This window comes from Chiloscyllium punctatum, chromosome 2 (assembly GCF_047496795.1).
Source record: "Chiloscyllium punctatum isolate Juve2018m chromosome 2, sChiPun1.3, whole genome shotgun sequence".
In the NCBI taxonomy this organism is placed as follows: Eukaryota; Metazoa; Chordata; class Chondrichthyes; order Orectolobiformes; family Hemiscylliidae; genus Chiloscyllium; species Chiloscyllium punctatum.
In genome coordinates, this window is record NC_092740.1 from 139,944,471 (window position 1) to 139,956,843 (window position 12,373).

At 37.8% G+C, this 12,373-nt stretch overlaps 1 protein-coding gene across 1 annotated transcript in view; it reads right to left on the bottom strand.

The window, feature by feature from the left end:
- snapc3 (small nuclear RNA activating complex, polypeptide 3) overlaps positions 1 to 12,373 on the bottom strand; it is a 31,194-nt gene that overhangs the window by 1,834 nt on the left and 16,987 nt on the right. Inside the window, exons 6-8 of the mRNA XM_072589143.1 lie at positions 10,029 to 10,111; positions 7,574 to 7,738; positions 3,153 to 3,260 (exon numbers count right to left, since the gene is read on the bottom strand). Of these exons, the coding sequence (XP_072445244.1) occupies positions 3,153 to 3,260; positions 7,574 to 7,738; positions 10,029 to 10,111 (356 nt within the window). The remainder of the gene's footprint in view (positions 1 to 3,152; positions 3,261 to 7,573; positions 7,739 to 10,028; positions 10,112 to 12,373) is intronic.

Here is a 12,373-nt window from a genome sequence, read left to right on the forward strand (position 1 = left end):
TTGTGGGAACAACCTATTTCTCCCAAACTGATTCTATTTGAACAGACCTTTCTGCTGGACACAGGTTGTTGTAGTTTGGTAAGCAGGCAATGTGACCAGCAAAGAGGGACAATAATTGATATTAGCATGAAAGAAAAACATAAGCACAAGTTAACTCCTTTGCACTTGTCACAATACTATGGTACTAAGCGGTGTATTTCATGCTGGTTTTTATGAAAAGAGGTTGAGACAGAGGTGCTGAGCAGTCTGTTCATGCCAATTAAGTAAACACTCTGAGGGGCTTGGAATTTTTTTAAGAAAAAAGTTGGAACAGCAGAAGCAATGTGACTGCATGGGGTCACGCTCCTATAGAACCTTGATTTCAGTTTAACTTTCAGTTGCTACTGGGGTTTGGAGCCTGCTAGATATCTCTCCCTGCTACAGCAAAACACTTGCGTTCTCTCTTTTACAAGTTTTCCCTTGACTTTCTTTTCTCCTTGACTGGAGAAACACTGCTTGTGAGACAATCTATTTTAGTGAATTTGCCTTTGCCAAGGATGTGTTTATGGGATGTTACTATCTTGAACAGCTACTCAGTGGTAGTTAACATATATATTAAGTATTTTGATAAGAGTTACAGTCAAGTTTTTTTTCCTTACTTTGTATTTTAACTATAGTGTAAGAATAAAGTGTGCTTCAACCCTGGTAATTTGACCAAACTGCATCTGGAATACAACGTCTTACACTTGCCTTTGTGCAAAAAGGGGAGGTAATCACGTTGTTTTTGAAGTGTCTCAAATGAAGCAGTATCATACAGCTTTTCCAACTTTATGATTTATGGTAAAGAATTGCTATGCTTTTGGTACCTCAATTACAGAAAATAGTTTTTAAGAACGGTCTGCCTTTTTGATACAGCTACATGTAGGTTTATGCACTAAGTACTAATAACAGTACTTCTACCATGTAAATGGAAGTTAACTAGTATGTTGATGTGGCTTGCAGGCAACATAACATTTTTAACAGGACATTGCAATGAAATGCTATCAATGACTTCAACCTCATTAGTTATCTAATAACAAACCCAAATCTTAACACTGATTATATGCAAGTTTCCATATTTAGCATGTAAATAAAATTACAAAATCATCTCCTTCAACTCAATCTTGCAAATTAAACTGGTGTTATTTAATTCACACTAGAGATTTACAATTATTTTAAAAAGTTAAGGCATTTGATAGTTTACAAAAAGAATATTACATGCAACATTTCAAACCAAATTCTCCATCATGTAGAGAAAACGCACCATTACTGGTTTATGAATAACAACGATATCATAAATAATATCCTGTCTGACAAACAAGATTAGAACCAGAGTGAACACATCTGTGACAGTATTACTTTTGTTTGGTGATTTCATATTCAATTTCTAAGCCTTTGAAAATATTTTTACTTTGCAGATGTGAAAAAAACTCACTTTAGATTCCTCCTATTGCTAATCATAGGTGGATTTTAAAAAGAAACAGGCACAGTTTTTTTTAAATGTACAGAAAGATGGCATCTTCCCACTTCTTCACATATTCCAGTTTGATGATAAGCAACCCAAAATAACTTCAATGAGCAATGTACTGGCTGTGCCACGACATGGATCATTGTTGTCAGCTGTTCCTCAATTCGAGGAGGACTTTTACTCAAGTTGGCAGCAAAGTTTCTGCACTAGATCTTTGCTCATCATATACTAGCCAGAGTAGAAACAGGATGAAAGGAAGGATAAATTTGTTGCTGGAAGCATGGTGCAACAGGCAGGGCTTCAGATTCTTGGGACATTGAATATGTATCCCTCAGCTGATGCCAAAAAGAAATGGGTTGCACCTCAACAGATTGGGATCAATATTTTCATAAGGAAGTTGGCAGGGGCAGTATAAATTAATTGGCAAAAAGATGGACACTTGCACAAAGTAGAAGAATGTGGTACATGAAGTGAGAGCATCGGTCAGTACTCAAGAAGAAAGCAGTACTACATAAGGAAGGAGTAGACTAAGAAGGACTATGAAGAATACAAAGACTGAATTGGTGTAACAGAAAGGATCAGGACAGGCAATAAGAATAAGTGGTGCACCTTTTAGAGAAGGATATGCATCAATTTTTGAAGGTGACAACATATTGAGAGAGTGGGAGAAAGTGAGGACCACAGATGCTGGAGATCAGAGTCGAAAGCCGGTCAGGCAGCATCCAAGGAGTAGGAGAGTTGACATTTTGAACATAAATGCTGAGCATTCCTGATGAAGAGCTTATGCTCAAACTGTCGACTCTCCTGCTCCTTGGATGCTGCCTGACCGGCTGTGCTTTTCCAGCACCTCACTTTCAATATTAAGAGAGTGGCTAGCAAAGCGTATGGGATCCTGGGCTTCACAAATAAAAGCATTTAGTATGAAAGCAATAAATCATAAAACTCTGGTCACGTCCCAAGTAGACTGCCATTGCCCACTCTAGTTATTACAAAACCTGTGAAGTTCCTTGAGAGAAGCAGAATTTTGGTAGGTGAGTGTGGAAAGGTAGAGGCTGTTTCCCTTGGAAAGGAGGAGACTGAAGGGAGGATTTGACAGAACTATGCAAGGTACTAACAGGTTTAGATAAGGTAGACAAACAAATAAAAAAAACTTATCAGCTCACAAGGGGACACAGATTTAGGTCTTTGGGAGAGGGATGTAGTGAGTGAGAACGAACTTTTTAAGAAGGTAGTAATGACCTGGAACTCTTGCCCACAAGAATGGTGGAGCAACAGTGATTATCAATGACTTCAAAACAAAACTGAATGAGAATTTAAAGGAAATAAAATTTGCTGGGTTCAGGGACCAAGTTGGGAAGTGGGACCGACTGGATTGTCCTGCAGGGAACCAGAATAAATCTGATTGGTGACTTTCCAAATTGTATATGACACCAAGTTTCTTGAACATGCACATCTTTGGAGCACAATTCAGTCTTGATTTAGAGTGTCAAATATTTTTGTCAGGTTGATGAAATACAATGAAGAGTTCTGGGTGTTGTTCTTTACATTCTTCTTGGATTTGTCGGGCAACTAAGATTATGTCTGAAGTTTGTCTGTAAAGTCTCAAGTGACATTGTAAATCAAATGTAAGCGTTTTGAAGACCTTATAATGCAGTGTACTACCTACCGAACAATGAATAATTTGCAAACAGAACATTTCCGTGTCCACATCCAGTGTTTTTTGATCACACACGGGTATAGAGTTTTATCTAGGCAATCATCATGATGGACAATTCTGTAACAGTAAATAAATTGGTATTAGTGCTTATATCAATTTTAAACTACACATAAGCACAAAGTATACCACGTTTGGAAGGGAAGTGCCACTTTGGTTTACAGTTACATTCTGCTTTGAATGATTAAAAATGTCTACAATTTTGATGTTTTTATAAACAAATTTCTTTCTTTAGCAATTTGGTATTGCAGCATTTTACATCTGAGTGACAGTACAGAAGACTGCAAACTCCTCAAGAATACCTTACTTCAGCTGTAAGTATAGAGATCATTTCAAATTCAGGAATGGCAACAAATTGAGGGGAGAAACACACAAAAGTTAAGTTGCCCAATTCTCACTTCTTATTCCCCCTCATTCAAGCCAGAAATGTAACTGAGTTTTTTTGAAAAACCAAACTGCAATGCCAAAACACTCGAAAGAAGCAAAAGAGAGAGCAAAGAAATCTTACACACAAAAACAAGGACAGTGTTAGCAAAAGTGTTAAATGTTATTTTTGCATCAGTGACATAGCCTAAATATTAAATGGAAACTTTTTAAAAATTCAGATGTCTTTCCTCAATCATGAGCCACAATATTCAAGTCTCTCCAGAACATCATCTAAATTGCAGAGACAGTCTTTTTGATTTCTCCCAGTGACTGAAATATCATCCAGGTAACACTGGACTCCTTCCAATTTACACAAAATCTGACCCATGGCACATAAAAATCAGATGTGATTTCAAACAAAATTGATTTGTCCTTTATGTTATGTTATCAAGGATGTCTGATGACTCAATTTATACTTATCTGGAGATAAGTTTGACTAATAAACCTTTAGAGACGAACTTACAAGTTATAGGAACGCAGCAAGAAGAATAGGCCACTCAGCCCATCAACCCTGCTCTGCCATTCAATAACATGGCTGATTTGATTGCGTCCTTGACTACACTTTTCTACCTGCCCCCATTAGCTTCAACTTCATGGTCAAATATCTGACCAACTCAGCTTTGAATATATTTGAGAAAATTCCAAACACTAATGAATTGGGTGGCACATTGGCTCAATGGTTAGCACTGATGCCTCACAGCGGCAGGGATGCGGGTTTGATTCCCACCTCAGGTGACCGTGTGGAGTTTGCACATTCTCCCTGTGTCTGAGTGGGTTTTGTCTGGATGCTCCGGTTTCTTCCCACAATCCAAAGATGTGCAAGTCAGGTGAATTGGTCATACTAAATTGCCCATAGTGTTTGGTGCGTTAGTCAATATAGAGATGAGGAATGGGTCTGGGTGGGCTACTCTTTGCAGGGTTGGTGTGGACTTCTTGGGCTGAAGGGCCTTTTTCCACACTGTAGGCTAATCACCCTCAAAATATATTCCTCCTCATGTCTGTATTAAATGAGCAGCCTCTTATTTTTAAATTGTGCTCCCTGGTTCTAGATTCCCCACAGAAGGATCCACCTTTTGAAACCTCCTTAGAATCTTGTATTTCAAGATTCCTTGGTCAGTTTTACTAAATGATAAAATTATATTCAAGGTCTCTTAAAATGTCCTTTTGGTGTCCTTTTGATTAAAAAGGGGACCAATTTTAAAAACACTTGGGTTCTGCAAATGGATGCAACTTGTCACAGCAATAAATTCAAGCTGAGGGCACGGCCAATTTTGTTGGGATGGCATTTTTCGATTGCGTTTTTTTAACATTAGTGTGACAACATGATTTGCACTGCACAAAAATCGTCCTGAAGGTGGTTCACAAACCTCGACATAGGTTTGACCGATTTTTGGAACAGAAGAAAGTCAACTTTGAGAAACTCCATGTTGAAAAATCAAAGAGCCACATCTACACAACAGAAGGGTTATATATAAAGCTTGAGAGTTATGCACTGATCAACATTGATTTTTTTTGGAATATTGTTATCAGCAAAATAAGTTATTGCATGTGCCTAAATAACAGTGTTTGTACTTCAACATAACTGATTGCCTTTGAAGTGTTTCCAACACATTCCTCACAGCAAGACGTAAAAGCCATCTCTTCCTAATTCCTAATGATACTAATGGCATAGGTAGAGAAACACAGTCCTAATTGTCACCCTTTAGAATAAAACAGGATACATGATTCAAGTGGTAGGAAGTAGGAAATTGAACAAACAAAGAAGGCAACACAGACTGAAAACCACAAATAGTTTCTTTCTGAAGAACTGAGTGTTGAAGATACTTTGTGTCAATTTTCATGATAAATAAAAAGAATATTGAAAAATATCAAAAAAAATCTTCGTTGTGCTCTCCTGCCGGTTTATTGAGTTTACCCCTAATGACCAATGAACAGACTGATGAGGAATGTCCCAAGTTAAAATCTTGTAGACCTATACAAAAAATACAGATATCTCCACAAAGCCAGAGATAAAAAAAAAAGGCAGTATTGGACTAAGAGGCCCAAATTCAGTATGTCCATAAGGAATCCCACCAACCTTTACTGATGCACCACAGAAAGCGTACTATTTGGGTGCATAACAACCTGCTACAGCAATTACTCTGCCCAGGACCATAAGACACTACAGAAGGTTGTGTGCACACCCCAGACCATTACAGAAGCCAACTTTACATCCATGGATTCCAATAACACATCTTGTTGCTGCTGAAAGACTGCCAACATCAAAGACCCCTCCGACCCCAGCAATGCTGTCCTACAACCTCTTCCATCAAGCAAAAGCTCCAGAAGCTTGAACACCAACAGGAACAAAACCAGCTTTTTCCCTGCTGTATTAAACTGATGAATAGCCATTAACTTCAAGTGATGATGATCTTGCTTCTCTCACCTCCTGTGCACAGTAACCTGTATGGCCCACTTTGTCTAAGCACCCTATGGCCTGTATGTCCTTGCTTACTATGATCTGCCTGTACTGTTCGCAAACAAACCTTCTCACTGCACTTCAGTACACGTGACTACAATATTCAAATCAAATAAGTAAATACTAGGCTAATTTGATTGTATTCAATGCTCTTAAATGACAGACATATCCCTGCTCTTAACATCTATTCCATTACAGCTGCTGGAAGTGAACAAGTATGGATAAAGGCAGGATCAAGCTCAGTGGCAAGCAGCACCTGATTCCTCTGGTTATTCTTGAGAGAGATGTGGGCCAGCATTTATTGTCCATCCCTAGTTGCCCTTGAGAAGATAATGAGCTGCCCTCTTGAACTGCTGCTGTCCACTTAGTGGAAGTAGACATACAGGCCAGGAACTTGACTCAACAACACTGAAGAAACAGCAATATTATATCAAGTCAGAATAAAAAATGGCTTTTCTTGCAGTTTGCAGCATTCCCAGGGGGAGGCTCTACAAACCTCCAAAAGCCTTCCCTGTAGGCGAACATACCAATCAGCTACTAAATATAAAATTGATGAAAACTGAGGGCATTGGAGGATAGATAGCAGTCCTGAAATCATCTTAATCAATTTTAAGTTTGGACAGAATAGGTGAGGGGAAGGAGAGAAAATTAAATGAGTTCTCTAAACACAAAAATATCTTTTTTTTAAATCCAGTAATTGAATTTCAGAAAATGTTCAGTCTTTGAGGGTGCAGATAGGAATTTCAAAAGTAACATTTGGCTTTACAGTACTATTTTCCTCTATAGGTTAATAAAGCTGGAGAAATGTCAGGTGTCAGAAAATCAGCAATGTTTGATTCACAGAGGAGCTGCTGCAATAATCAATTTTAACCAAGTTGACACAATAACTTATCTATGCACAACCGTTAGCAAGACATTCCTTCACTCGAAATATATTATAACTGGCATATTGAATTCAGTGTTTCCCTGGCTTTTCATACAAGCCAAAAGGTGTCTTATTACAAGATTTTAGGTAGCAATTTGCCCTTTTTCTGCAAACGGTGATCAAACAGAATTTAGAAACAGTTCATAACTGTTGTCCAAATCAGTAATCTACATTTGAATTGACGTAACCAAAATATAACCACAGTCAAGAGGGAAAATGCTCAGCCAGACTAAATCTTACCACACACTTTCTGTCAAACTTCCAATAAAGAAAAATAAAACATCAAGATACAATGCAAAGATAACCAAAAGAGAAAAGGATAGCAGGCTTGGGGGTAGCGGTAAGGGTTGAGTGATTTGGCTTTTTCACTGCTTCATAACTACTCATTCATAAACATTACCCTGAATGGAGTAACTAATTATTATGTAACTCACTTCATGAATTTTATTGACCCTTCATTCTTTATTTTAAAATAATAAAGCAGCAAAATATGAATATCTTCGACACTCTGAAAATATTGGTACTCTCCCAGAATATTTCTGCATCCAAAATCCATGACTGTACCTGACATCTGTGATGATGATGAGATGTTCGCAGTCACCCTGGTGACAATACAAGTAAGGATAGCCAACCTTAATACACATATCATTGAACGTATAGTCCTCCATTTTAGCTGTTCGAAATTTCCCACAACCCCTGTCATGGGATTCTGCCCATTCAATAATGGTCCTAAAAAAAAAAGGGGGGGTGTGGAGTGGAGTAAAGAGAATGAGAGAGTTTAAAAAAAAGTTCCAATTGTGAAAATACAAAAATGCAAGTGAAGTAGATGCTACTAAATTAAATGAGCAGTTTTTGCTAACTAAGTCATGCTGATTTATAGGCCAATTGGTAACAGCAACTATTAATAATCTACACATGCAGATCCACTGAATCCTCAGGAGAAGATATGAAATTGGATAATGGTACTTTCCTGATAACCTAGCCAACTTAAAAAAAATCTAAGTTGATGTTCAGGGCACTTTCCCATGTAGAAATACTAAATAAGACTTAGTTTGTATACTGGAAGTTCTTTACCCTGGAACAGTACTGTATACAAATGGGGTTTGATTGCAAAAGTTACACTCACTTCAATGATAACAACTTGGTGGCTGTCTCAAGGTACAGTCATTCCTAAATTTACTTTTTTATTCTTTCCTTTTCACAGCTGGGATCTTTAGTTCAATATTTTAAAAATCCTTTCTCCAATAACCATCTGCCACATTTAACCAAAGAGTTATCAATGCTATTGAAAATTATTTGATTTGATGCTCATTGTATAGTTGGACAATACTTACCACATTTCTGCAGCTACTGCAAAGGATACTGACTTTAATAGATAGAGGAAACAATTGGTTCAGCAATTCACTGCCAGATCTAGCTGGCTTCTTAGGGTTCTACATTCCTCTCAAAGAGTGTGGGTGCTGGAAAAGCACAGCTGGTCAGGTAGCATCTGAGGAACAGGAGTCGACGTTTCAAGCATAAACTCTTCATCAGGATGCTGCTTGCCCAGCTCGGCTTTTTCAGCGCTATACTCTTCGACTCTGATCTCCAGCATCTGCAGACCTCACTTTCTCCTTCTACGTTCCTCTGCCTAAATGCTCATTATTACAGGATTGTCCCTGACAAAAGAAAAATCCTGGCTTCTTTTCACTACCTCAGACCATCCTTTTTAACTTGTCACCTTCACCCTCACCAACAAGATTTTGTTGTGACTATGATTGAAACCATTCTATTGAAGCTCGCTTTGTTTCCCCAAACCCATCAGACTCTAATATTCTCCCTTCTCTTGCCTTGAGCTCAAGTCTTCTCCAACTACTTTCTTATTCCACCAAATATCTGCACCATGATGACATTCATCTTTGTGGAGACACCTGTGACAAAGCTGCTCCTTTAACAAGGTTATGCTGTCCTTGGCTTTTCTTTTCAGAATTAAAAAAGACCCTGAAAAGTCTGGGATTGAAAGGTTTTGCAGCCTATTTGATAATAGATAACAAATAGTGCCTCAGGCAGAAGACTTTCAAGTTTAAAAAAAACACTTGTACAATGAAAGGGAAGTGGACAGTTCTCCCAGCTCAGCTTTTCTCTGGTTTGGTTTGGTATTTAGCAGTAGTATGAAAAAGCCACTGGACTAAAAGAAGCAGGTCCATGCTGGTACTCTCTCTGACTTATCTCCTGTTAAGAACCGGTGTTTGATTTTACCTTTTGTGCCAAGGAATGTTTATGGGAATTGTTATAAGTATTTGGTACAACATTATTCAGTTGTGATGATCTGTTGGGTTTTTGGAGAGGTTAAGTTATTCTGTATTCTGGTTTCTGTTGTTTGTAATTCATTCAGTAATCTTGTAAATAAATTATGTTTTGTTTAAAACAAAGTGGTTTGACCAGTGACATTTCTCCTGCAATATCCACTTTACACCTGCTTAAAACAACTAGCAAAGTTAGGGTCTGGGCTACCTTCTTGAAATGTTTTGAGGGGGTCTGGCCTGGTACATAACACCCCCCAGGTCATCGACTGTTGAAATCTTCATAATATTAAGATCATTCCAGCTGGTATCTTACATTCTACCCTTTGGTCAGTCAGAACTCTGCTGCCCAAGCCTTATTAACTCAGGACCCCTATGCTTGCTTCCCTGTAAGGCTCCACCTTTTCATATTTCTGTAATCTACTCCAGTCTGACAACTCTGTTTTGCACCCCAATCCTAGTCTTGAGCAGCCTTGATTTTTAGGTCTCAAACTCAAGATATCTTTCCCTAAACCTCCATCTGTCAACTTGTCTTTCCCTCTGAAAAATACTAATTTAACTCTACCTTTTTGAGCAATTATTTTTGTAATTTGCCCTAATATCTCCTTGCGAGACTGGGTATTAAACTTAGTTTGATAAATCTATTGAAATACTATTTTGAAGACGACAAGATTTGATTATAATAGAGACAAGTAGATACATTTGATACTCAAACTATTTTATGAGAGCCACCGTACCTGCTCAAATCTCTGCATTCAGAATATCTCAAGTCATTATAGAAGGTTCCTTCAAAGAAGAAAAAGGCTGACTTGTACAAGTCCTATTTTTAAAAGAATGTTCATTTTTATTAATTGCATTCTAATTCTTAACATAAAAAAGACAATTAAATGAAACAACACATATTTGAAATAAACTGGAAAGATGATTTGAAGAGGATGAGAATGAGCACTGAATTAAGAAAATAAACAACTTATTTACAAGCACATTAATAAAGCAATAGTGGGTAATAGAATCCTCCCAGTAAATAGCATGAATAGACAAGTTAATAATGAAAAAGCAAAATACTGTGGGCGCTGGGGATCTGAAATAAAAACAAATTACTGGTAAAACTCAGGAGGTCTAGTAGTATCTGCACAGAGAAAACTTAGAGTCTTGGGAATGTGATGGGGGCTACACTCTGGGGGAAAAAAGTGGAGAGGCAAGTAGAACAAATGGTAATGCTAGTCTCGAGGAAAGACCATGGCAGTAGAGAGGTGAAATAGATTCAGAGGGGGTATTAATGTTATTAACAAAAACTGGTCAGCTCTGAGTGCAAATCCAAGTAAACAAGCCAAAGGTGGAGTACAGAGTTTATGGCCTGAAGTTGTTGAACTCAATGTTGAGTTCTTTTTTAGATTAGATTAGATTACTTACAGTGTGGAAACAGGCCCTTCGGCCCAACAAGTCCACACCGACCCGCTGAAGCGTATTCCACCCATACTCCTACATTTACCCCTTTACCTAACACTACGGACAATTTAGCATGGTCAATTCACCTAACTTGCACATTTTTGGATTGTGGGAGGAAACCGGAGGAAACCCATGCAGACACGGGGAGAATGTGCAAACTCCACACAGAGAGTCGCCTGAGGCGGGAATTGAACCCGGGTCTGTGGCACTGTGAGGCAGCAGTGCTAACCACTGAGCCACCGTGCCACCCACACTATAAAGTGGTTAAGGGAAAATGAGGTGCTTTTCATGCAACTAGTGTTGGGATTCACTAGACAACGCAGTAGTCTAGCACAGAAGTAATAAAAAGGAATAATGGGAAAATGAAATTAAAGAAATAAACTAAAGTCAATAGACAACAAAACAGAGAATAAGAAAAAGGGACACCAAAAGTTCAGAAAATAAATGTAAAATTAATTAGGAAGACAAATGAAACAAAATTTAGTGATAAAGATATATTAAAAAGTAGTAGCAAGACTTTCTACAGACAAAAATAATATCAAGGTAGGGTCAGAGCCACTAAGGAGTGCACATACAGTAAATGAAGACAGTGAAATGACAGAAATATTATAGACTTGGCTAGGGAGATTAAAATAGTTGATAGAACATTAGAACAGATCTACAAGCACTTTCACAACATTGGTATCCATTAATGCAAAAACAATCAAAATTCAAATTCATTAAAACAGTCATACAGGAGCTTTAATTCTTCAAAGCATCATTAAGAGTAGACAGAAACTGCATTGTTGACCAGAACAACAACATAGTAACTTGGGACATGCAGAAGTATAGCTCTAAGTACTGTTCCCAAAGGAAGGAGTCTACAGTTTGGTGCTTGGCGTTTTTGGACATACTCTCAACGCCACCCAGCAGGAAAACCTTGAGCAACTGAGCTACCTTTCACTGAATCCATTAGGTCTTAATAGTGACTAATGCTTATTATTTATGAACACTTAAATTTATGAAGCTTCTTTAAACAACACAAAATGCTTTCCACTCATTTGAATATTATTGAATTGATCTACTGCTGCAATTTAAAAAACATGACGACCAAATTGCATATAGCTATGTCCCACAACATTAATAACCTAATGATCAGATAATGTGTTTGCATAAATGTTATCTGAGAGTTGAATATTGACCAGGAGACTAGTGAGAACTCCCCATGTCGTCTTCAAATTGCAAAGGATACTTTGTTATCTGAGAGGGCACAGGGGATCTCAGTTTAACTCACTGAAAAAGGTATCTATCCCAATAGTATCACATTGGAATGTTACTGGAGATCATCTGCTGAAAGCTCTGGATTGGGGCGTAAATTCTGAAGAATAGGATTTCTGATTGTTGGAATTTATCGACAGTTGACTCGTCATTTGTACAGTTCTCTGTATTTATATTCATATTAACAGGCATATCTATAATTCAGAGATGGGGTTTTCCACTTACATGCCAATCAGATGTTTAGTAAACGGAGACTGCAATATTAGCTGTGTTCTGGTTAAGTGGTGTTTCAAATAAAGTCTGGAAATCTGCATTTTATTTGAGCCTCAAAGATGTTCACTATCTTTGAATGTGCTTGACAAATGGTCATTTGGGA